This window comes from Xenopus tropicalis, chromosome 3 (assembly GCF_000004195.4).
Source record: "Xenopus tropicalis strain Nigerian chromosome 3, UCB_Xtro_10.0, whole genome shotgun sequence".
Classification (NCBI taxonomy): Eukaryota; Metazoa; Chordata; class Amphibia; order Anura; family Pipidae; genus Xenopus; species Xenopus tropicalis.
Genome location: NC_030679.2, coordinates 87,277,452 through 87,303,992, shown reverse-complemented (window position 1 = coordinate 87,303,992; position 26,541 = coordinate 87,277,452). Strand labels below are relative to the sequence as shown.

At 38.8% G+C, this 26,541-nt stretch overlaps 1 protein-coding gene across 1 annotated transcript; it reads left to right on the top strand.

Annotated features, from left to right (window-relative positions):
* Positions 1 to 339: 339 nt before the first annotated feature.
* Positions 340 to 26,410, top strand: smo (smoothened, frizzled class receptor). The gene is made up of 12 exons (XM_002931865.5): positions 340 to 1,610; positions 10,226 to 10,431; positions 10,809 to 11,018; positions 11,626 to 11,798; positions 13,499 to 13,718; positions 17,129 to 17,252; positions 18,376 to 18,468; positions 18,886 to 18,994; positions 20,044 to 20,229; positions 20,425 to 20,573; positions 21,199 to 21,333; positions 22,306 to 26,410. The coding sequence occupies exons 1-12, from the start codon at positions 1,361 to 1,363 to the stop codon at positions 22,896 to 22,898; spliced, it is 2,448 nt and encodes an 815-aa protein (XP_002931911.2). The 5' UTR covers positions 340 to 1,360; the 3' UTR covers positions 22,899 to 26,410.
* Positions 26,411 to 26,541: the final 131 nt, after the last annotated feature.

The window sequence follows — 26,541 nt, the reverse complement described above, 5'->3', positions numbered from 1 at the left end:
CACAAAGGGAAAAACGAATGCAGCAGAAGCGAAAGCAAAATTTATTGCAAAACAATAACTTATTCCTTCAGTGAATGTTATTATGTTTAGATCTTTATATTATCTTTTACCTTGATCTTTAACATCTTTGTTACTGTGCACATTTATTGTAATGTTTATTTCGCCGTTTGTAAAATGTAAGTGTGATATACACAGCAGGGCTGTTTAAAGCTTTACATACATGCCTTCTTTCATTAGACTGCCATTGTACAGTATGCTAAAAGGACCCCCGCTTCAATAATGATGATGTGGGAGCTCAGCAGACTGATCCACCAATCACCTCCTTTCAGCCACAGCTTTTTGTGTGTGTCTGGAGGGTGGGGGAGAATGTTGGAGGAGGGAGCTGAGAAACTTTTCGTTCCTCCTGTGTGTCCTCAGCAGCTGCATTCCTGTCGTACTTCCCAAAACTAATTTCTAAGAGGAGAACACAAAAAAAACCCACCAGCCACAAGGATTTTCAGTTTGTTTTTTTGTGGGCGGTTTCTCGATAGGGAATTAATTTGCGAGTTCGAAAGCCGCGCAAATGTTTGGCATTATCTTGGGACGCATGGAAAGGACGAAGCCAGTGTGATTTAATCTGGATTCCACCATTCTCTCACTCCGAAAGCTCAAGTTTTAGCGAGAGGTGCACGAAGCAGAAGGCGGGTCAGTTTCTTTACAGCAGATTCTTTTGAGCTATGAAGCCGCGTAAGGATCCATGTAGTGAGTGACTGCGCCAAGATGCGCAGCGCAAAGGGAAAGTGGCCTCTAAAGGAACTTCAGTTGAGTCTTTGAGCGAATGGGCGCAGGGAACATTCTCGGAGGAAATCGGAAAATAGAGGAAAAAAAAGGCAAATTCCTTGCGTGTGAATTAAAGTGAGATGCAAAAGTGGGAGCTCAGGAGGGAGAGGAGGAGGCTGAAGATCAGATTACATTCTTCCAACTCTGCTCCGCACACATCCCTTCCCTGCATGTTTTTGTTGGGGAAAAAAGTGATCTGTTTCAGCTGAAACCCTCCCCCAAACAAGTTGCTTGCATGTGTTGTGCAGCACGGGGCTTTGTGTGGGTGGGAGCTTAGGGAGATAGGGCTTTTGTTGGCTGCATGCAGTCCCACTTTTGGAGGAAAGATTTAGGATTTCTGTTTCTGCATGAGGAGAGCCAAGAAAGGAAAATGGAGGAGAGCTTTGCCCAGGGTAACAGAGTACTGGAAGAGGAACCGTCCCACTGAGAGCAGATATTTGCTGAATAGAAACTCCTGCCTAAGGCATATGGTGCTTGTCTGCTGTATGGAGGGCTTTTCTAGAGGTTTCTTGTAGTTTTGCTACCCACGTCACTTCTCAAGATGTCTTCCATGGTGCCCTGGATCTGTTGGATAGGAGGGTTCGCGTTTTTACTTGTCATATGTACTTCGGCTGGAGTTCAGATTAATGAGACATTTTACATGGATAAGTGCAAGAAGACCACCACTTGTGAACCCCTCAAATACAATGTCTGCCTTGGATCTGTCCTCCCCTATGCATTGACTTCCACTGTCCTGGCTGAAGATTCCAGCACACAGGAAGAGATTCATGATAAACTCTTACTCTGGTCTGGTAAGTAGGGTGCCGCTTTAACCAATACAGCTCAGTGCTGTACATAGTAGGACCGTGTGTGTCTTGTATATTAATGTACCCCTTGTGGTAAATATAAGGATTTCTCAAGTTGCCAGAGTTCCATGACCATATAAAGGCATGAGGCCACAGCCACTGTGCTTTTATATTGGTATGGGGACTCTGTTGTGTCTTTACAACATGGGGTATATTATTGTTTAGAATAGAGAATTATCAAAGAATCATGCAACACAAATGACATAACTAAGCATCAGTTATCAGTACTTAGGGATGGTACCCTGGCTGCCCCTACCCGCATGCGAGGGAAACTGTTGTGATGGATACCTGCGACTCAGGTACCCTCCTGTTCACTGCAGATCCAACATTGCATTTAGTGACTATTGTCCAGCAGGTATTGTGCAATCTTGAAAAAAAAATTGGCTGATTTTTTTTTTCTTTTTCTATATAGGCACCTTAGGGCCAACCACATAAATCTGCCACCCTAGGGCACATGTCCTTAGATTCCTAAATGGAAAATACACCCCTGACAGTTATAATTGATGCCATCACTAAGCACAGTTTATAGTGAACAATGTACCTCTGTTGTGAAATATAAGAATATTATACATCACCAGGAGTTCCACAACTATATCAAGACGCAAGGCTAAGGTGTCTTCTATTATCCTTACATTTTACAACAGGGGGTGCATTATTTATTATAATACACAAATTTAATTGTGACATGTGACAGAAATTACATCACGAAGCACTAGTTATAATGATAAAATTTACAGGACAATCAGTGCTCAGTAATGTAATTTCTGTCACTTGACTCACTGAAAGTGTCTATTAAAATAAATAAAGTATGCCTGTTATAAAATAAAAGGATATTAGAAGTCACCTCAGAGTCCTTGAGGATATAAGAAGCCATTTTTTGGCCTTTGGCCTTGTGCTTTTATATGGTCAGTTGACTCCTTGGTGACTTGTAATATCTTTTTTTTTTTTTCCACAACAGCAGGTACATTATTTACTATATAATGTATTGGCTATTAATGCCTCTTGTGTAATATATATACACAAACACCAAATAAAAGTAATGCACTTCTTTCAAATATTCTGAATATAATTCATCACCTTAAAGTGTTCCTTTATATGAAATCAACCACTTTACAGATGTAGGTTTCATCAGCAGGAGGCAGGATCAGTTAGTACATTGCAGTGGTAATTTACAAATGCAAGTACAATGAGCAAATTGCAATTTTGAGCAAAATCACCTTGTTTCACCCACAATGCACAGTTTTTCCCACAATCGTTGCACTTTGACGCGCTTTATATGCAGTTGTGTTGAAAATTTACAGTTGCTATCTTTTTTGGCATTTGGTGTGTGAGGGATGTGTGTGTCCTGTTCTTTTGTCGTAGTGGCACTGTGGTGATTTACACAGGCCACTGTAGGAACCCTCAAAATACTAGCCTCTGTAGGAACACCTGGTTTGGAAGTGGCTGTAGCTTCAGCTGTTGCATCAGATGGTGCAACTTTGCTCGATTCAGAACAGGAGGCAGGGCTGAACGGCACCAAGAAGATGTGCAGGAAATGCCTTTTAACACAAGTACCTTGTAATGAATGGGCTTTTTTGGGCAGCAGACCTGGGGAAATTTGCACAACCACATATGCAGTAGCTGTGGTAATTTACCCCTTGTGTCTTTGCATCCTGCCAATACTGTTAATGCTAGGAGAGAGGAAGAGACAGGGCATGCATGAAAGTGCTCAAGAGGGATGGCTTAAACCTGGTGTTGGGGTAAATGATTTGTTTGCTTATTATCTAAAGAAGTGATCCCCAACCAGTGGCTCTTGAGCATCATGTTGCTCACCAACACCTCTGATTTTGCTCCCAGTGGCCTCAAATCAAGTCTTCATTTTTTAATTTCTGACTTTAAGACAAGATTTGGAGGCATAAATACCATGTGTACTGTGAAGCAGAGCCTCCTGTAGTCTGCCAGTCATCATTGGGCTATCAAATAATCAATTGCAGCCCTTATTGATCACCCCTAGGAATTTTTTTTCATGCTTGCGTTGCTCCCCAACATTTTTTACATTTAAATGTTGCTCATGGGTAAAAAAAAGGTTGGGAACCCCTGATCTAAAGGATCCATCTCAGATAATGAATTGTATTTGGAAAAATGTTTATTTTGCAAACTCCTATCACAATAGTGGGACTTCCCATTTAAAGGAAAAATAACACTAACATTTTTAAAGTAAAAAAGCTATTCTACCCTACACCAATAACTGCCCTATCCTGCAAACCACTTAGTATTTTAAATGCTTTAATAGAAAATACCTGCTAAAACTTGGCTTCCTGTCAATTCAACTACGGCGAAGGAAGGAGCAGCATCCGCTATGCGACGATCGATTGATCGAGCCTAGCCTGACTCCTTCCTATACAGAAAGAAGGCTAGGCTTGATCAATCGATCGTCACACGGTGGACGCTGCTCCTTCCTTCCCCGTATCACCGTAGTTCAATTGAGAGAAGCCAAGAATAGCTTTTTTTACTTAAAAAAAACAAAAACAAGTAACACTAAAATTTTTTAACTTTGCTGTAACATAGGCTAAAGTCTGGTAGTCACTTACATTTATAAGTCATGCATCACCCAACATGGCTGAACACACAGTCCATTCTTTCAAGCAACATAGACAAAAACGGGGGGCAGTTTTTTATAAACTCTGCTGTGACTGTTTTTCTTTGGACTTTTATATATTTCAAAGATAACATTTGCTATTCCTGAAAACTATATAGTTCCCAGCAGTCTCAACTGTCAGAAACATCTCCAAAGTTGCTCCAATGTAAAGGTTTTAAAGAACAGTAACACAAAAAATTGAAAGTGTATAAAAGTAATTACAATATAGTATACTGTTGACCTGCACTGGTACAACTAGTGTGTTTGCCTCAGAAAGACTACTATAATTTATATAAACAAAGCTGCTGTGTAGTCACTGGGGCAGCCATTCAGAGGAGAAAGGGCACAGGTTACTTAGCAGATAACTGAACATTATTGTTTTATACAGAGGTTATCTGCTATGGAACCTGTGCCATTTCTCCTTTATTACACAGCAGCTTATTTATATAAACTATAGCATGAAAACAGGACACATTTTAATATAGAGAAATATATCAGAAATAAATGTTTTATATTTATGAAAATACAACCTAACAGCAGTACAATACCTAAACAAGCATACTGGCACTCCATGCAGGTAGCATAGAGGGCTAGCATGTTGTTTCAGATAGCCAAGGGGCAGAGACCATGCCAGTTCAGCCAGCTTTTGACCCATGTGAGCAGTAACGAACTTGAATGTGATCTGCTTGTTACTGTGCACACACAGCAGATTTTGGCAAACAAATGCACATTATTGTTTTTTGCCCAAAATCGTGCTACAATGTGCAGTGACAGGTGAATCACATTCAAGCCAGTTACTGCACACATGGGAAGAAGCAGTTGGGCTTCATTTTAATTTCTAATTTCTGTACAAGTTAATTCTAGAACATTAAATATAATATATACCATAACATTGAAAAAAAAAATAACAAATCTGAACAAACTGAATAATGTGAAAACCAGTATGCAGACATAAATAATACTAAATAAATAGTAATACCAATAAAATAAATCCTTCTAACATTCCTGCAATTCCATTTCCCAGATGCATGTATTATAGCAAATTTTAAAATCTAAAGATTAGTGATGCCTGATAAAAGGGAAAGAAGTGGGTATATAAGGTACAATAATTACAGCAAAGCACTTATATGCACCCATAAAAACCCTGCACATAAAGCAATAGCCCAATATGACCTATATAAAGAAGCTGATGAATGAATATGCCAATAGTCTATCATAAAGTTGCTTAAAGGGAGACAATTCATATAAGTAATGCCTTTTCTTGAAAATTATATATACAGGTATGGGACCTGGGGTTTCCTGGATAAGGGATCTTTCTGAAATTTGGATCTGCTAAAAATAATTTAAATATTGAATAAACCCAATAGGATTGTTTTGCCTCCAATAAGGATTCATTATATCTTAGTTAGGATCAAGTACAAGATACTGTTTTATTATTACAGAGAAAAGGGAAACCATTTTTAAAAATTAGAATTATTTGCTTATAATGGAGTTTATAGTAGATCACCTTTCCGTTATTGAGAACTCTCTGGATAATGGGTTTCCGGATCCTATAATTGTATATTTTTTTTTCAATTATTTTTTGAAGATTTATCAATATACAGTTGTACTATTGTCCCATTACCTTGTACAGTGGGATTTGTTATATCCAGTACAAAAATTAAAGTAAAAAAGAAGTTAAAATAAAAATAAATCAAATTATAACAAACTGTATGGTTACTTGGTTCACCTTTCCGTAGTTTTTTTTATATCTATATGGGGGTGATTATCTAGGAGGCAGTGGGTGGGGGTTAGACATTGGCCAGGCCTGTTAACAGGCTTCTATAGATTATCCAGGGAGAGTAACTTTACTATCACCATAATATTATCTACCTGAGTTTTTACCGTTGGAAGCTACAGTTTCATGGTATGCCATGATTTTGTTCTTAATTGTTTTGTGGCACTGAATGATTGTAATCATCTTAAATTGGGGATTAGAAATGCCTTCAATTGATTTGCTGAGGAGAGCTTCATATGGATATTTTCTTAGGGAAATTCCCATTACATTATGGGGCACATTTACTAATCCACGAACGTCCGAAAAGCGTGCAAATGCGTTTTTTACGTAATGATAGGTATTTTGCGTTTTTTTTGTAAATTGTCGCGACTTTTTCGTAGCCGTTACGACTTTTTCGTAAATTGACGCGACTTTTTCGTAGCCTTACAGCTTGCGCGAATTGTCACGACTTTTTCGTAGCCGTCGCGTCGAGTACGAAAGTTTCGGATTCATTCAAGCTTCAGTATTGTGACTTTCCTTGGGCCAGGTTGGAGCTGCAGAGTGCCATTGAGTCCTATGGGAGGCTTCCAAAATCATGCAAAGTCTGAAAGTTTTGCCCGCCGTTTACGAGCGCTCAATACGAAAAAGTCGCGACAATATACGAGCAAATCTTAACGGCTACGAAAAAGTCGAGACAATTCGCGCAAGTCGTAATGGCTACGAAAAAGTCGTAACGGCAACGAAAAAATCGCAAAAAATACGAAAAAGTCGCAAAATTTTCGTTTCCAATCCAAATTTTTCCCATTCGGATTCATGGATTAGTAAATGTGCCCCTATGTATCATTGTATATACTCTTATCCATAATCGTTTAACCATTGTAAATTGTTACAGCCTCTAAAACAATTAGGTGATACCCTGGGAAACCATTTAGCTGTTTTTGCCTGCACCATGTACCAATGTAATAAAACTTTGAATGAAGCTTCTTGGATCAGCATGTTACTTGAGCTGGTTGTTAAAAAAAACCTCCTTCCATACCTCTTCTGACATTACCCAGTTCCTTATGCCATTCCTTAATATATTTTAGATGGAGGATTGGTTTGGTGGAGATCAATTCTCTTTATATATTGCTAAAAGGTTTTTGGAACCTAAGGGGCAAGAAATACATAATCCAGGGGTCTCAAACTCGCGGGCCATTTGCGGCCCTCGGTACAGTATTTTGTGGCCCGCACCAACGCCTTCTCAAAAGCAATGAATGGATCGCGATTTTTATTGCGATTCAAGGGATAATGCAAAGTACGGCGGGCGGGAGCTGCTGATTGCGGAAGGAGCTGCTAAGGAGCTAATTGTGCACACAGAACGTCTTCCCATAATAACTGTTATGATGGCATAACGTCATTTCCGCAATCAGCAGCTCCCGCCCGCTGTGCCTTGCATTATCCCCTGAAAGCCAATTTTTTGTGAAATCCCTTATGCGGCCCAGCCTCATCCTGATTTTGCCTCCTGCGGCCCCCAGGTAAATTGAGTTTGAGCCCCCTGACATAATCGTTCAAATTGATTTGGCGATGTTATCTCCTTTCCTATAATGAGGGAAGATATAAAATCTGTGCTAAGGGCTTGAAGCGCTGGGGCAGATAATAATTTGCCCGTCTTGGTCAGGTCCCAAATTCAGATTAGCCCCTTTTCATACCACCAGTTAAAGTTATCCGTTTTTCCCAGAATAAATGTTGTATTTTCGGACCATCCCAATAGTGTTGAATGTGGGGAATGTAAATTATTATTATTCTTTGTAACATCCCACAATCTTAAGGCTTGTATAGTATAGGGTCAATATCATTGAAAAATGATATTTTCTAATATTATATTCCATTGTATAACTACCTACTGAAACTGCCATTTTAAGCATACATGCATTCTGTCTCTGACACATATAAGGCACTGTGTTCCCACACACACCATAGGCATGCATACATGGTAGGTTAGGTCTACCAATGAATGGACAGGCAAACAGACTCGGCAAATTACAAATCTAACATAATGTCATGATAGATTTGCTGCACTCATGAACAGGCACAGGAAGAAGTGCCAGACTGATAGGAGACACAGCCAATAGGATTTAAGTCTGCTGCAAGGACTATACATGACATCATATGAGGAAGTACAAAAGCAAGTGTGGTTTTATAGGGGTAACTGACCCCCTCCTTTTAAGCTAGGGGCCCAACATAACAAGAGAACCCAAGGTAATCCCCATATCAGCATGGGTGAATGATGAACAACCTTTGTAAAGTGCTGTGTGTTTGTAAATACAGTATAATAATAATCAACCTTTTTATGTTCTGCAGAGTTTTTGGCTTTAAACTGTACTTCGATAAAAATATTAATGAATGGAAGGGAAATATGCAAAAAAAAAAGATTTAATGTGGATGTGACCTGCATATGTTTCGGACACCCATGGATGTTAATGCTAAATGGAGGATGCTAAAGGCATCTTAAATGCTAAAAGGATGATGTTTATTTAAAAACGCAAAGTGCTTTCTCTTTACAAACTATATAAAAACATCCACTGCGCTACAGTTTAGTTTACAAAACAATGCCTGTCCCTTTCACACTTTCTCCATGCCTGTCTAAATCGTTTGCATTTCTAGCACTGGTTTTAGGAGAGTCTCCCTAGGGCTGCCAAGGCAGTGTGTGTCTGGGAGAGAGATTATTTTATTATTCTATGCTCTCCTGGGTGTTTTTGGCGCTATTGAATCTTGTGTCCAAGATTGCCAAATACTTAGTGTGTCCCCAAATCTTACACAGATAGCTTTCTTTTGGGCAGGGCTATCTTTACCTCTTGCATTGTCTATTGGTTGTATTTTAATCCATTCTTGCATGTTTTAACGCATACTCCCAATTGTACAATGCTACAGAACTTTACTTTTTACTACATGATAATAAAAATCATTGCCCCTGATTTGACTTTTGGTGTACTAGGGTTTCCTTGGAAATGAGCTGGAAAAAGAACAGGCATCAAAATTCCCCATGTCACATTGCTTTAAAAATTTCTGAAAACTCTTAAGTAATACAAAAGAACTGCGAAATACTGCTGGTTTGGCATTGTCTTGGTAGCAAGTCAGTACTTTAATTACAGACAATCCCATTTACCCTTGGGGATAATAAAAAAACAAATAACCTACTCTTGTACAGCTATAGTATCCCATAACAACCAATCAGCTGGTAGCATTTACTGATCAGATGTTTGAAAACATAATAATGACTGTGGGCTACTAGAACTTGTCAAACCTTTCCACTTTGATCTTATCACAAGGCTTTTGCTTAGAGCTTTGTGCTAGGGATTCCCAGCCAGACAAGATAAAAGCCATTGACATTATGCCACCTGGTGGTTAATTGCGGCAGAAAATAAAAATGTATTCAGCCCTTCAGACCCCTGTCTGACCACATGTCTGAAAACCTGTGAAGTTGTATATGCAGGTCTGGGTACACAAAATTACACAGAAGGCATATTGACTCCTGCAACAAAAACACCAAAAGCTTTCTAGCCATAGTAGGTGCTGAGAATCACTGCAAGAAAACCACTTAAATTGTATAATCACATGAAAATGCCTTAATTGATGTTTCCATGAGATTTGAGTGATTTGTGTGATGCCCACTATGGCATATAATGTTCTTTTGTCTTCAACCACCATATGTCATTGCTCTAAAGTACTTAACAAAACCTTTTGTGATTTTCCAAGGATAAACTATTTATTGTTAGGAAATGTAAGTACGTATTGATCTGCCATTTTCAACGAAAGAATTGGACTAAAGCTGAAGCCACATGGGGCGGATTTTCTGCCATAGGCACACTAAGCAGAATTTGGCACAAAAATGCATACGCAAGAAATTTTGCTCTAGATTCCACTTTGTGTGTCTGCACCAGGGCCAACACAGTGGCTCTGGGTGCGTGCACAACAATAAGATTTTTAAAGCATAGGGGTGAATTCTTGCCCTGCATTTATCTGCAGACTGAGAATCCACGCTGTATGGCTTCAGTGATAAAATATACACTTACAGTTTGTTGTACTACATTTTTTGACTGTTCTTCCTAGATAAATCTTTGCCTGTTGCTATTTTAGTGCATGTTGTTTGGACCAGCCATGAATAAACTGTTTTATTATTTATTTATTTTTTGTGTGTGTGTTTTTAAGGATTACGGAATGCGCCACGATGTTGGGATGCCATCAGGCCTCTCCTGTGTGCTGTCTACATGCCAAAGTGTGAAGGGGGCAAGGTCGAACTTCCCAGCCAGAGCTTATGCCAGACAACACGGGTCCCATGTGCAATCGTAGCACGGGAGAGAGGTTGGCCTGATTTCCTGAAGTGCACTACTGATCATTTCCCCGATGGCTGCTCGGTATGAGGGCATATTATATACCTATATGATGTATATGTAAGGTTAAAGATGCATAATATATTATTATCCAGATACAAGCCTATGAATTTTTAAATAGCATCCATACATTGTTTTGCCAAGTTACACAGTGGGGCATATTTATGAAACTGTTTCAAATGTTTTACAGTTTTTTCTACTTGTGCTGTCTTCAAGTATCTAGATACTTGTTTTAAACAAAACACATTGCTTTTTTTACACTTCTTTTTTTTTTTTTAAGGTGAAATTTTATTGATTTTTCATAAACCAAACAAAGAAAAAATAAACACATGAATGTTGCTATACATTAGGTTTTTTACACTTCTTTTTAATACTTTAATACTTTTTTTTTTTTTTTTTAGAATGAAATACAGACTGTCAAGTTCAATAGCTCTGGGCAGTGTGAGGCACCTCTTGTCCGTACTGACAACCCCAAGAGCTGGTATGAGGATGTGGAGGGGTGCGGCATCCAGTGTCAGAACCCACTGTTCACTAAGAAGGAGCATCGTGAAATGCATGTCTACATTGCCATATTCAGCTCAGTCACCATCTTCTGTACCTTTTTTACTCTGGTATGCTTACTATAGTAATCTCTAATCTCTCCGTCTTACAGACCAATGGAATTCTGGCTAACAAAAGAAATACTAAATATATAGAGGTTTCTGTTATGGTTTTCTTATATAGCTCATAAAGTTTTTATGTACCGCAACAGTCTGTTTAAACACTTTTATCCAGCCAAATAGATCTATAAAATTTACTCAGTTCTGTCAATCTGGAGGCCTCAAATTAGATTTGTATTAATTAAGGCAGTGATCCCCAACCAGTGGCTCAGGGGCAACATGTTGCTCACCAACCCCTTGGATGTTGCTCTCAGTGCCCCCAAACCAGGTAGTTATTTTTGAATTCCTGACTTGGGGGCAAGTTTTGGTTGAATAAAAACAAGATATACTACCAAATAGAGGCTGCCTAATAGCCAATCTTAACCCTTATTTGGCACCTCCATGAACTTTTATGATGCTTGTGTTGCTCTCCAAGTCTTTTTACATTTGACTGTGGCTCACGAGTAAGAAAGGTTGGGGATCCCTGAATTAAGGAATACTGTCATCAGAAAATTTAAGATGCTTGGCTTGTACTCTCTCAAGCCCTCTGACATATCTGTTTCTTCCTCCTTATGTTTAGGCCACCTTTCTGTCAGACTGGAAGAATTCCAACCGTTACCCAGCTGTCATCCTGTTTTATGTAAATGCCTGCTTCTTTGTAGGCAGCATTGGTTGGCTTGCACAGTTTATGGATGGTGCCCGTGATGAAATTGTTTGCCGGGGGGATGGCACTATGAGGCTAGGAGAGCCCACGTAAGTCTCTAGAATCAGCAATTCACATAAAATAACTCAAAGATGATTGTGTCTTCCAAGTTTAAGGAGAATGTGATTTTAGTTTATTGTTCTGTTCATATTAACAAAGTAATATGTGTTTGTATATGTCCAAATGTCTGTACAAATATATGTATATGGGGCTGCATAGAGAGAGGCTGCATAAAGTACAACAAAATAAGCTTTTTTTGTTAATCACAGTGACCTTTTAAAGTAAAGGTAAACTGAATGAAAAAATATTGAGGCTTCAACAATAACATAAATGTTTTTTTAAAGGGAAACTATACCCCTGAGCATTACAGACCTATATATTGCATAAAACAGCCCATATTTAAAAAAACTGCTTCATCTAAATAAACTGTTTTCATAAATATAAATATACTTTTTTCTGTTAGTACCTTGTATGTGCCATTAGGCAATCCTAAATAGAAAATTGGCATTTTAATTACAAAGGGTCATCCCCTGGCTCCTATGATTCATTGTGCTCACTCACCAAGAGAACACATACATGGAAGGCAGTGAATCAAAGTAGATGTGGCTTTTTCTCCCACACTTCATCCTGTTACAGTTAGAGCTCCATTATTTATGGTCTGGTGATTTCTGAGGGAGTGCAAAAATGAGGGAGCCCATCACAAAATGGTGGCTCCAAAATGGTGGGAAAAGATGTGAAAGGGCATATATATATATGGACAGAGAGCCGCACGCACAAGGACTTAGCGAAAAAATTTATTTGAAAAAATCCAACGTTTCGAGTACTGACTGTACTCTTCTTCAGGGACAAACATCTTCTGTCCCTGAAGAAGAGTACAGTCAGTACTCGAAACGTTGGATTTTTTCAAATGTTTTCACTAATCGTTGTCCTTGTGCGTGCGGCTCTCTGTCCTTATATTTCCTCATTTTGCCAGCACCCAAGGCATTTGAGCCTTTATAAAAGGGTGTGCTCCACTCTTCCTTGTATATATGTATGTATGTATATATAATGCCAATATGGTTTGATTCTTAAAGAGATACTGACACCAGAAAGGAAATCTTTTTTTTTTTTTTACATCTATCATAACATTGTCTTTGTAAGAACTTTATAATTTTGCCATAAAAATATTTGCCTGATGCGTTTACATTACCTGTCTGATCCCCTGCGTTCCTCTATGAGGGGGCAGCCATATTTGTCTGTTAGCATTAGAAGCTATAACTGACAGGTTGGGAAGGGACAGTCAGGTTGGCAAAACAGTCAGGTTTAGGAACTTCAAGTAACAATTACTTACAAAACCAAACCTGTCAGCGAAAACCGTCAACACGACCTATAGGTAGCTTTTTATGTATATTCATATTTTGAAAAGTAGTTTTTTTGTGTCAGTATCACTTTAAATTGGTCATTTATTTTGATATAAATCTGTCACTCAAAGTATTCATTCGAAGGTAATTACTTACTCCATACCCTGGGTAAAAAAGTATAGGTCTGCGCATTCACCAAGACTTTTATAGAAGTGGAGTGTTAGCACATTGTATGGGGTAAGAAAATAAAGTCACTAGTAAATTCATAAGAAGCCCCCCCCCCCCCCCCCCCCCCCCCCCATATGTTTTATTAAAACATTTTTTTTTTGTTGTTTTTTAATAATCTTAGTGCTGATTTTTTCATTAGGAGATAAATATTAAATAATTCCATTCACTTTTGTTCCTTATAGATCCAATGAGACCCTTTCGTGTGTCATTATCTTTGTTATTGTGTATTATGCCATGATGTCGGGTGTTATATGGTTCGTCATGCTGACTTATGCCTGGCACACCTCGTTTAAGGCCCTGGGCACCACACATCAGCCCTTATCTGGAAAGACTTCCTATTTTCACCTGATCACCTGGTCTATACCTTTTGTCCTCACTGTTGCAATACTTGCAGTGGCTCAGGTAAATTCATTTACAGTAGGCTGATTTAAACTGACTTAAAATGGTGTTAAACAGGGGTTATTTCTCAAGTTTTTTTTCATAGTGGAAAAGTTTATATTTAAGGATCATTTAGCAGATTTTAATTTTTAATGCAGTTGTAGATTATTTGATACACAATTAGACTTCTTCTCAAGTAATACCAGCATCGATGGCAGGATTCAGCCTTGGGACCCCTCCCAGTATCAGAGACAGTATGTGACGTGTTATTGTTGTCTGTAGTTATTGGCCTGTTGGGTGAGGATTTGCCCCTGAACACTGATGGGCTTTAAAAATATATTAAAACAGTCCTCAAATTAGATTTGTATTCATATGCAAAGGGATACTGTCACTAGAAAAAAAAATACTGAAATTTAAGATGCATGGCTTGCACTCTCAAGCCCTTTGTCATGAGGGATGGCACTATGAGGCTAGGAGTGCCCACGTAAGTCTCTAGATTCAGAAATTCTAGTCTTGTTTGTAAAGAGTGTGAATTTTAATCTGACTGCACGTGCTTTCAAAACGAAAGGTACATGAGTTTTTTAAAATATAATAATTGCACAATACTGCCCCTACATCCTACAGTTCCCATCAGTTGCTTCTGGGGACAAATTAAAAGGAATAATGCCCACACAGACTCTCCCCCTTTGTTGCACTTTTTTATGGCAGAGGGAAGGAACCAGGAGAGTCTGGTCCTTGCCAATCCTGCTGCACCAATACTGTGATGCCAGCAGCAGAAAAAAGTCCCAAAATGAGCGGTGTTAGATATTATAATTCTTATTAGATATTATCACCCATTTTGGTCGATTTGTTTATTTTAATCTTTTTTGGATGTTGTTTTTGCATTACCATATTTTCCGGCGTACAAGATGACTGGGCGTATAAGACGACCCCCAACTTTTGCAGTTAAAATCTCCTCAATCTCCCCCCGCAGCGTCCAAAAGCTCGTCCTCCCCAACATCATCCAGCTCCCCTAGCATCCTCCCGCTCACCTGCTGCGTCGGCTGTTTCCTCCAGCTGCTTCATCACGCGTATGCACAGGGTGCAACCAATAAAATTAACCGCTGACCACCAATGAGCCTGTAATGCTTTAAAGGGGGCCCGTGCTTAAAAATTGTATCACGGCCGGGCCCTCTTCAAAGCGTTACAGGCTCATTTGTGGTCAGCGGTTAATTTTATTGGTTGCGCCCTGTGCGTACGCGTGATGTCAGCACGCACGGGGCGCAACCTAAGCAGCCGGAGGAAGCAGCAGGCGAGCAGGAGGGGTGGTGGATGAAGCCGTTACCTTTAAAGCCGGAGGAAACAGCCGGACGCAGCAGGCGAGCAGGAGGGGTGGTGGAGGACGCTGGGGGGCCATTTGATCGTCTGGGCCCTGCAAGCAAGTACCCAGCGTATAAGACGACCCCCGACTTTGGCACAGATTTTTCAGGGTTAAAAAGTCGTCTTATACGCCGGAAAATACGGTACATTGTGTTGAGTCTGATTTTCGATCTATAGATGGCACTGTTTACAAATGTTTAAAATTACAGGTATGGGATCCCTTATCTGGAAACCTGTTATCCAGAAAGCTCCGAATTACAGAAAGCCCATCTCCCATAGACTCCATTTTAATCAAATAATTCAGAATTTTAAAACTAATTTCCTTTTTCTCTGTAATAATAAAACAGTACCTTGTAATTGATCCCAACTAATATATAATTAATCCTTATTGGAGGTAAAACAATCCTATTGGGTTTAATTAATATTTTATTGATTTTTTTAGTAGACTTAAGGTATGGAGATCCAAATTATGGAAAGACCCCTTATCCGGAATACCCTTGGTCCCGAGCATTCTGGGTAATGGGTCCTATACCTGTACTGTGTTGATGTCATCAAAATTAGTTTATGATTAAAGGAACAGTTCAGTGTAAAATGGATAGACTGCTCAAAATTAAATAATATTTGTTATACAGGCAAAAATGTAATCTATAAAGGCTGGAGTGAGTGCATGTCTAACATTATAGCCAGAACACTACTTCCTGCTTTCAGCTCTCTAACCTCTCATAACTATTCAGTTAGTTTCTGAGCAAGCTGGTCAGATTCGCAAAATAACTGAACAGTTATGGTCCATATGGCCACCCCTCAAGACACTGATTGGTTGCTGACTGCTAACAGCTTAGAGAGCTGTAAAGGAGGAAGTAGTGTTCTGGCTGGTTAGACATCTGCCCACTCCAGCCTTTACAGATTACATTTTTGGCTAACTAACTATATTGAAAACAGTTTTTATTTTGTGCAATCTATTTTACCCAGTTTTATTTTTACACTGCGTCTTTAAAGGAACAGTAACATCAAGAAATTAAAGTTTTTTAAAGTAATTAAAATATAATGTGCTGTTGCTCTGCAAAAAACTGGTGTTTTTGCTACAGAAAAGCTACTATATAAAGCTGCTGTGTAGCAATGGGGGCAGCCATTCAAGCTGGAAAAAAGGAGAAAAGGCACAGGTTACATAGCAGATAACTAGTAGATAAGCCCCATATAATGGGGGATTATCTGTTATCTGCTAAGTGCCTGTGCCTTTTCTCCTTTGAATGGCTGCCCCCATGGCTACACAGCAGCTTATTTATATAAACTATAGTAGTGTTTCTGAGGCAAACACACCAGTTGTAACAATGCAGGGCAACAGTACATTATATTGTTATTACTTTTATACACTTTCATTTTTTGGTGTTACTGTTCCTTTAAGGTTCCATACCTGATACATGTCAGGCTTTTGCTGCACCCATGGTTTTAACAAACAAATAAAAGACTGCTTTTATAATTGGAGAAGGAATGCTGCCTTTTTCCCTTTTTAATGTTGTTGGCATCCATTGTTTCTGCCTTATCCTGCATACAAGGGATGGATTTTGGCCCAAAAGGGTTAATGTTCATTATTGCTGCCAAGAAATATCTTATCTGCAAATGCCTGATAGATATAAACTGTAAATTGTGTCAAAGGCCCTAACCATAATGTTAGCACCAAAAGTACTTTACAAATATCTGAGATAACTGCAAACTTATCAGTCTGTTAATTGTTTGAAAATGTATATTGATTAATACAGATTGTGCTTTAGGACCTGTAGCAAATTATTTGATTGACCCCTAATGACTTTAAGGGTGTGAATTAGATTTGGTGAAACACAACCCTGCAAAAATGCTAGAATTTGTCTGAATCCTGAACCACATTCCACATTTGTTACATTTCTATAAGGAATGTGTTAATACAGCATGGGACTAGACAATATATTATCATGATAAACTGCTTACAATTGAATATGGAACCCAGGCAAGCAGCATGTGAAATATTTCTGTTCTTAATTATATTTCTTAATCACAGGTCCTGTGTATGATTTGACTTTTGCTCTCTATTTGTCTAACAGGTTGATGGGGATTCTGTGAGTGGCATCTGCTTTGTGGGATACAAGAATTATCACTATAGAGCAGGCTTTGTACTGGCTCCTATTGGACTTGTACTGATTGTGGGAGGTTATTTTTTAATCAGAGGTGAGCTTGAAGATATTAGATATGTTCTTAATGTTAGGTAGTGCTGCAACTGTATATAACACCTAAAAGCTGGGGGAGGGCAATGTTTCAAGTGGCACTTAATAACTCATTTCAATTTCAAGTAGCAAATTTCACAGTGATATTGGCTCCACAGTGTGTTAACATGCTTACCAGTCAAAATAGGGAATCTCCACCTGCCCAGTCCTGACTGGTTGGCTCTCTAATATGAATGTTTGCTCTTCTTGTCCTGACTGGTTTCTTCCTTAATGTGCTGATTTTCTGTTATAAAGTTAACAATCTTTTATTCTATTATTAATTTAAAGGAGAACGATACCCCCAGGCACTAAAAGTCCCCTTAACTGTCACTGCCTTGACCCCCCCCCCCCCTCACCTGTCCCTTATCACATAGTTCCTAAGTTGAAACACAGGGTCGGACTGGGCCGCCGGGACACCGGGAAAAATCCTGGTGGGCCCCGGTTCTAGTGGGCCCCTGCGGCCCAGACCCGACCCTTGCCAGCACTCCCCCTCCCGACCGCTTCTCCCCTGACGCGTCAAATTTGCGCGCTCGGGGGAGGACGTCGGGTGGGGGGCCCTGCGAGGGGGGTTAGGGGACGCGCTCGGCTGGGGGCACCTGTAGAGCCCCTGGGATGGGATTTGTCAGTTCACCACAGGCTACACAAAAGTTGGTAAAAATAAGTACCTTTAGTACTGGCTAAAATATATCTTGGCATTATGTGTGCTTCCTGAGCTTCCCATGAGGCGCATTGTCAGCCAGTGTATAGGTGCAGGCTGACAATCCACTTATACACTTGAAAAATCTTCTAATTGTGCCTGCACCTGGAAGCATTGAATCCAACCGGGTGCAGGCAGACTCTGTGTTTGCTGGCGGATATTGACTGAGTCTCATGTTATTTGACAGATATTGGCTGCATGTGCCTGCACTTGGGCAGATTCAGTGCTTCCGGATGCAGGCGCAATTAGAAGATATTTGAAGCATACGGGCAGAGTGCCACCCTGTGCTTATATGCAGGCTGACAATCTGCCTTGTGGGGCCTTACCCTAAGCATCTGATGATGTCTGCCAGCATCTGACAAACTGAATGGGCTTTTTATTTCCTTTGCAGGTGTAATGACATTATTTTCCATCAAGAGCAACCACCCTGGCCTTCTAAGTGAAAAAGCGGCCAGCAAAATAAATGAAACTATGCTGCGGCTAGGTAATATTCTGTCCTTTTCAATGTTGCTTACTGGGGGGGGTGTGGTGGAGGAGGAATAGAAGACTCTTGCTTTGTATGTCTAGCTGAGTGTACACATAGCAACTGGACCATGCATTTTACATCACAGAGACTAAAAGTTCTGACATCAGAAAATGCATCATTGCCAGACTAAAGGGGAGGAATGTTAACTGAAGATAGCCTTGTTTAACCCTCTAAGGTGATAAAATATGGGGCACTGGTAAAAGTGTAGCTTTTACATTTTCATTCTGCTCCAAAATAGGCTAACACTGAGTTCTATTTTCTTTGGTGGGGTGCTTTTTGGATATATTTTATTCAACAACAATACATTAAATGCAGTTCTACATTAAAAGGCAGAGCATGTACCACTGATGACAACATAAGAATATTCTCTTGCAGGAATATTTGGGTTTCTGGCTTTTGGATTTGTGCTAATCACATTTGGTTGCCATTTTTATGACTTCTTTAACCAGGCTGAGTGGGAACGGAGTTTTCGGGAATATGTTCTGTAAGTATCTAAATTCATTTAAGCTGCAAAGTATATGGCTTATTGATTCCAGTAGGATATTTACACGCAAAAGTATAAGTAATGAAGTATTATGAGAACAAGACACATTTCTGTTCAGTGTATGACTGCTATGCAAGATTTTAATAAATGGCAGACAAAATCTGATTATTAACCATATAACCATGTAAATGTCAGTTACATAATTACATAGTTACATAGGGTTGAAAAAAGACCAGTGTCCATCAAGTTCAACCCATCCAAGTAAACCCAGCACACACAGCCCACACTTACCAATCTATACACTCACATACATAAACTATATATACAACCACTAGTACTAACTGTAGATATTAGTATCACAATAGCCTTGGATATTCTGATTGTTCAAGAACTCATCCAGACCCCTCTTAAAGGCATTAACAGAGTCTGCCATTACCACATCACTAGGAAGGGCATTCCACAACCTCACTGCCCTCACCGTGAAAAACCACCTACGCTGCTTCAAATGGAAGCTCCGTTCCTCTAATCTATAGGGGTGGCCTCTTAAAGTCTGTAACAAAGTTATGTCATTTTAATCTATTTTATGGTATAGAGCTGCTGTGCCAATTCTTACGGGCAGTGGTCCCAAACCATGTAAGATAAGAGTTTCCTGAGGGTGACAAAGGAGCAAATTTACCAGCATAAAAGCTAAATTGCATCAGATCATTTATCCAGAGCAAGACTTCAGTTGGTTTTAATCAGCTTAGTACAAAATAAAAGTGGAGAGCCGATTGGGTTCTGTGGATAATTGCACTAGGGAATTTAGCATCAATGTTAGTCAATTATCAACTTTGTTTAAAATTGTGCCCATGTCATCATCTTTTAGTGTTTGTACTGGCACGGAGTCAATTGAAAAGATGCTTATAACACAGATACAGCTTATAACACAGACAGCTGTATCTATGCATTTTGGAAGGAAACAGGCTTATTATAAACACTACTGCTTGCTATTTTATTATTTCATTGAGTTTATTGCTATATTAGGGGTCTAATGCATTTTTATCCTACAGATGTGAAGCCAATGTAACTATTGCAGAGCAGACCAATAAGCCTATCCCAGAATGCGAGATCAAGAATAGACCAAGCCTTCTAGTTGAGAAGATCAATCTTTTTGCCATGTTTGGAACTGGCATATCGATGAGCACCTGGGTCTGGACAAAGGCTACCATTATTATCTGGAAACGAGCATGGTGCCGGTAAGACCCACAAAACCATCTTTTAGGGTTTTTCACCATTGTGTTTTAGCTGTAGGGCAGTCTTTTATAAAGTTATGTTTAAAACATGGATTTGCTTACAGTGCTTACATTTTAGATGTATTTCTTTACAAATACTTGTTCTGCTTTAAAGCAAATTCAAGTTTGCAAAAATAAAAATATATGCTACCACCACAGTATTCTAGGGAGAAGTGATGATGAACCAAAGAGGATCAAAAAGAGTAAGATGATTGCCAAGGCATTCTCCAAGCGGAAAGAGCTGCTGAATAACCCTGAGAAAGAACTGTCCTTCAGTCTACACACTGTGTCCCATGAAGGGCCAGTCGGTAAGCAAATATACAGTGTAGCTGTTGTAGATAAATTAGATATTTTCCTATTGATATACCTTGATGTTGGGGAAACATTAAGAAAAAAGTTCCTCAGTAACCTAAAAGGTGATATGATTATACATTTTCTCCTTCTTCATTAAATGTCTGTGGTAGTAATGTCTTAAGCAAGAACAACCTATACATTATAAAACATATGACAGCATTTCTTTATATAGGAATTAGCATGTTACTCAAGTAATATTGTTAAAGAATGATTAACGCTGAAAAAAGTTCCCAGTCCATCCATGGTTAACCCTTCTCTCACACAACTGTTTAGCTCCTTGCTGATGCAAACAAACACAGAAGTTTTCATTGAAAGTAATCATCTGGCTGCAGCCTAGCTAATCCATTGGGCCAAATACATGGAATTATGTAAAGGTTAATTTAGATATATGGATTGTCTGTGTTTTACTTAGCTCTCAATACACCGTAAAGTAAAGGAAAATCTACTTTAAGCAACGCTTGCTATATTAAAGCTTTATTCACACTCTATAATCCTCTTGTGCTCAACATCCACACGAGTTGTGCACACACTGTTCCCTGTTTGACTGATTCCAGACTCTCTTTTTTTTGTAACTTCAAGCTGGTTTGAATTTTGACATAAATGAGCCATCAGCTGACATGTCATCGGCATGGGCACAGCATGTCACCAAAATGGTGGCTAGAAGAGGAGCCATTTTACCCCAAGATGTCTCGGTAACGCCTGTAGCAACTCCAGGTAAAGTGCAGATTGAATTTTTCTAGCCTTCGCTGTAGACTAATCATGTATACATTAGAAGTAGTCACAGGGAGAGGAAGGTTGTTTTGTCCACAGCTGTTTTACACTGGATTGCAGTGGCAGACAAAATGGCTCATATGCCATTATCCATAGTCTTATAGATAAGGAGGAATTGGTAATACAAGAGATTAAAGGTGGCCATACACGCACCGATATTATCGTACGAAACCTCGTTTCGTACGATAATCGGTGCGTGTATGGCATGTCGGCGAGTCGACCGATATCGCAGGAAGCTGCCGATATCGGACGACTCGCCGATCGGACAAGTTTGAAAATTTTGATCGGGCGCCATAGAAGGCGCCTGACCAAAATTCTCCCTTCAGAGCTGAATCGGCAGAAGGAGGTAGAAATCCTATTGTTTCTACCTCCTTACCTGCCGATTCAGCCCTGAATGGTGTGTGGCGGATCTTACGATGTTTCGTGCGACCGATGGTCGTACGAAACATCGTCGGATCGCCACGTGTATGGCCACCTTAAGAGCTAAACTACACAGGAGATTGTGATCAGATTTTATCTGACCCACAAACTCCTGCCATGCAAAAGCATTGTAAGCTCTTTTAGGTAGGGCTCTCTTCACCTCTTGTATCAGTTATTGATTGCTTTATATGTTACTCTGTATGTCCAATGTATGTAACCCACCTATTGTACAGCGGTGCAGAATATGCTGGCGCTTTATAAATAAATAATAATAATAAAAGCACAAGATTTTGTAAGATGCTACAGTAATATTAAAAGGGAAATTTGAATTCAGTGGTTTCTATACTTAACATGAAGAGACTGCTACTTATCTGAAAAAATATATAGCTGTAGACTGTTGGTGACTTCATATTGTTAATTGTTAACATTTGTAGGACCAATAGTTATAGCATAAGAGATCTTACAATTTATTTGCCTATATTTGTGAATTTCTAGTTCCACCAGAAGAAAGGGAGCAGTGGCTTATTGAAGGGGATTTGCCCCAAGGGATGGTTAAGAAAATGTCTAAGAAAAAGAGAAGGCGAAAGAAAAAAGAAATCCAGCCCCTGGAGGAAAACACTGGCATGGACCACTTTCATAGTAGGGCTAACACAGCAGTGCCCCGTCTTCCCAAGCTGCCTCTAAAGACCGGATTGGTCACAAGATCAAAAGATCCACAAGAAATTGATGAAACTCTTCCAGGTTCTTACAGGGAATTCAAGAGACTGCCTAATAGACAGGAAAAACTATATCCTGTAGAAAGTGTGAACAACAACCTAGGATACACAAGATATCCTCAGTCCAACATGATGTCCCACCCTTTCGCTGCAGACAAAATGCCGCATACAGATCAAAGTAGGGTGACATATTTCCCTGTGCCAAAACATGATGGAGTATTTCAGTATTCCAATAGCAACTCATATTCTAATCATATGGATCTCACTTCATATAGTGGAAGAACTCAGGCTAGACGGGCAGGAATCCCACCAATGCACTCTAGAGCAAACCTTATGGATGCAGAGCTTATGGATACAGATTCTGATTTTTAATGCCAGCAGCACCTGTTGAGTTTAAGACTCCTACAAGCAGAAATGTGAATTTCCTGAGGTAACAGGAAAGCACTGGGAGGTATGCTGGTGTGGTTGCATATTTTTCCAGCAATCCTGGTGTCTAAAATTGGGGTTGTTGCTTAAATAAAGCATTTTACTTAATACTTTATGTACTAAATGAACCCTCTTAAGAGCTAGTGACAGTTCACATTTTCTCTGCTTTGATATTTACATGAGGTAAACCTATATGTTATTTGCAGAGCAGTGTATGGCAAGCTGCTATTGAGGCAGATGTTACTGTACCTTAAACCAACAGAAACTGATTATTTGTTCTATTAAATGTTTGAAAAAGGGCATTGTACATGTGACTTTTAGAGAGTTTAAGTGCCATCTGTTCTGCAAAGAGAGAAGTGGCCTAAAGAAGCTCTTCAGTGTGCCTTTTTTAATTCATGCAGTGAAATACAGTGTTCTTTTATGTGTACATTTTCTTTACAGGGCATATAAAGGTATTGTTCTTTACAAGTTGCTTTATGTTTGGATCCATCTATATCTGTCATTTTGGTGCCTTATTGAAATATGATTAAGAATTGGTAAGGAATCATGCTTTCTAGAGCTCAGTATTATATCATATAAACATTTGTTTGCATGGAGTTAAATTGCAGTGCAAAAAGACGTATACACATTTACAATGCGGTACGAAACAGTTTTGTACACATTTGTCTTACTAAGAATGTAAACGAAAGAACAAATTTTTTCTAGAGCAATGCTTGTTCCTACCACTGACTATGCACAGTGCATCTTGTATGTTTAAGACATGGCATTATATATTCTATACTGGTGTTTTTGAGCCAGCCAAATAGAGCCTGGAGGAGCCTTTCATTAGTGTTAATGGAGACTGCCTGCCAACAGTGATTGCAGGTGAGTTTTAACCAAGAAAAGTACAATAGTACAATATGTTTTGTTTCCTGACTGAGAAAAACAGTTGTATTTGAATGCTCGAGAGAAGTGTACAAAGGTTTGTTGCTTGTAAAACCAAACAAGCACTCTGCCATGATCTATGGCAATTTGGCCAATGGGTTATTGTTTAATTAGAGCAGACCAATAAATAAATAAATTAAAATAAATTTATCCAGCAAAGAACTATCGGAACTGTAGCCCTTGTGAATATGTACAAATATATACTGTACACGGAGAAGTATTTTTGTGCAGTATAACTTGTTTAGTGAACAGTTCTAAAAACAGAAGTAAATCCTGCAAACAAATATGGTACATTATAATTGTAGTTGATATTATACATAGCAAAGGGACATTAAAAGTTAGTTTGGAATGTGTTTGTAACTGCTCATAGGCTCTTGGCCATGTGCATTCTAAGCTCTAGTGTAGTTTACCATGTTTTCAGCAATTCTGGAGGGTCTCCTGCCCATGCCTGCAAATGCCAGTCCACTTTTGTAATTTTTTTATGCCCCTCTAGACCTGTAGCTTCTCACTTTTTATATGTTTGCGAGTCCCGCATGTCAGTGCACACTTCCCGCTTGTCATTAGTGATGGAGACAGTCTTGAGAGAAAATCTATAAAACTATAGGGTATGATCTCCCTTTGAAGTTCTGTGCATAAGTGATAAATATTTGTAGTACTGATGGATTTAATCAGGTCTTTGAAGGGGCAGTGGGTTTAGGCACTTTGGGAAGAAAGAGCTTGTTTTAATCAATTTTTGTGTGTATAACGTGGGCAGGGCTAAATAAAACCTCGGTGTCCGAGCTGACAGTTATTTTAAATTAAATAAGCAAAATATCTGATCTCATCAGTAAACCAAATATATCCAATGTGATCTTAATGTGTTAAAGCACACAACAAGAATGAATATAATGTTTATTGTATTTTAATTTCCCCTAAAAGGAATACTGTCATGGGAAAACATGTTTTTTTTAAAAAAAAATGCATCAGTTAATAGAGATTCCCCAGCAGAATCCTGCATTGAAATTAATTTCTCGAAAATGCAAACAAGTTAGACTCCCCCATTTATATGTGAGTAGGAGAAACAATAGGTTATCTAAAAGTAGATCTAATGTGTAGCGCTGGGTCTTTCTGAAAGCTCAGAATCAGGCACAATGCACTGACATGGCTGCCTACACACCAATATTACAGCTAAAAAAATACATTTGTTGGTTCCAGAGAATTTTTTGCTATATAAACAGTGTAGTTTATAAATTAAAAGTATACCATACAAATCATAACAGTATCCCTTTATTGGGAATTGGAGAGATCTATCATGTGTGAGTAACTTGCTCCGTAGGTTCTTACCCTTGGGGGATAAAATCAGCTCCTTCCTGTCTACTATCGGAACAGCTCTATGGGCTTGTACTGAAGGGCAAGTGTGCTCCACCACAGGGAAATGCCTGTGAGTACAAGCCTTAAACTCCCAGAGAGAGAGAAGAGGAGTGAAAGAATTTTTGCACCATTTGGATTGAGCCAAATCCTTTGAGGCATATTTATCAAAACTCGATTTTTTTAATTTTTCATTATTTGAAAATGTCCATTGTTTGTGAGATTTTTTGCCACAAAAAAAATTACATCATGGTAAAAGCTTTAATTTGAATGTTGATAAAACTGCCCTTAGTATTGAGCCAAACGGAGTGTGAACCCTCCCAGATAGATGACTTTATAGTTTGAACAGTTGAAGATATTTGCTCAGATGTAACTGTGCAAATTGGGGTTTGAATTTGGTTTGACACTTGATCTTACATGTGTCTTTGTAATCAAAGCATGTGTTCATTTTTATTTATGTGTGCTGGTCCATCTTAGAGAACACTACATAAGTATTTTACTAGTCTGGATTTGAAGCAGCTGATGGAAGTCTGATTTATATTTACATAGGGGTGGAAAATGCATACACTAACAAATCTTTGCTAGTTTACCCTCTCTATATCTGGAAATGGAACAGATCTACTATCATAAAATTGTTTGTAAGTCAAATCAATACTGATGGGATCCCTTATCGGGAGAACTGTTATCCAGAAAACTCTGAATTCTAGGATGCCCTTCTCCCACAGATATCATTTTACACAAATAATTCTAAATTTTAAAAAAGATTTCCTTTTTCTCTGTAGTAATAAAATAATACATTATAATTGATCCCAACTAAGATTCATGAATCCATATTGGTAGCAAAACAGTTCTATTTTTTTTCTGAATGTTTAAATGATTTTTAGCAGACAAAGTATGGAGATCTAACTTACAGAAAGACCCCTTTTCAGGAAAGCCCCACACCCCCAAGCATTTTGGATAATAGATCCCATACCTGTACCTTGAAACAAGTGGCTGGGACATCTTTCTTTGATAAACATTGCAAGCAGAATTCATTTGTGTTTTTACTTTTACATAACCTATATTTGAAAAAAAAAAAAAAAAAAAAAAAAATTGTGTAAATTATGAAACAATGTGAATGCTCTAAATGAAAATAAGCTGTATTGTTCTTGTAAATATGAATAAAGCACACAGCATTTTATACATAATATGACTGTAAGATCCCATTAATGTTGCTGTGCGATACCTTACAAATACTGTGCTGTACTCGTGTGCTGAAGGTACAGTGTCTGTTTTTATGACTGACAACTAATTCTCTGATTATGTAGCCTTGCACCTG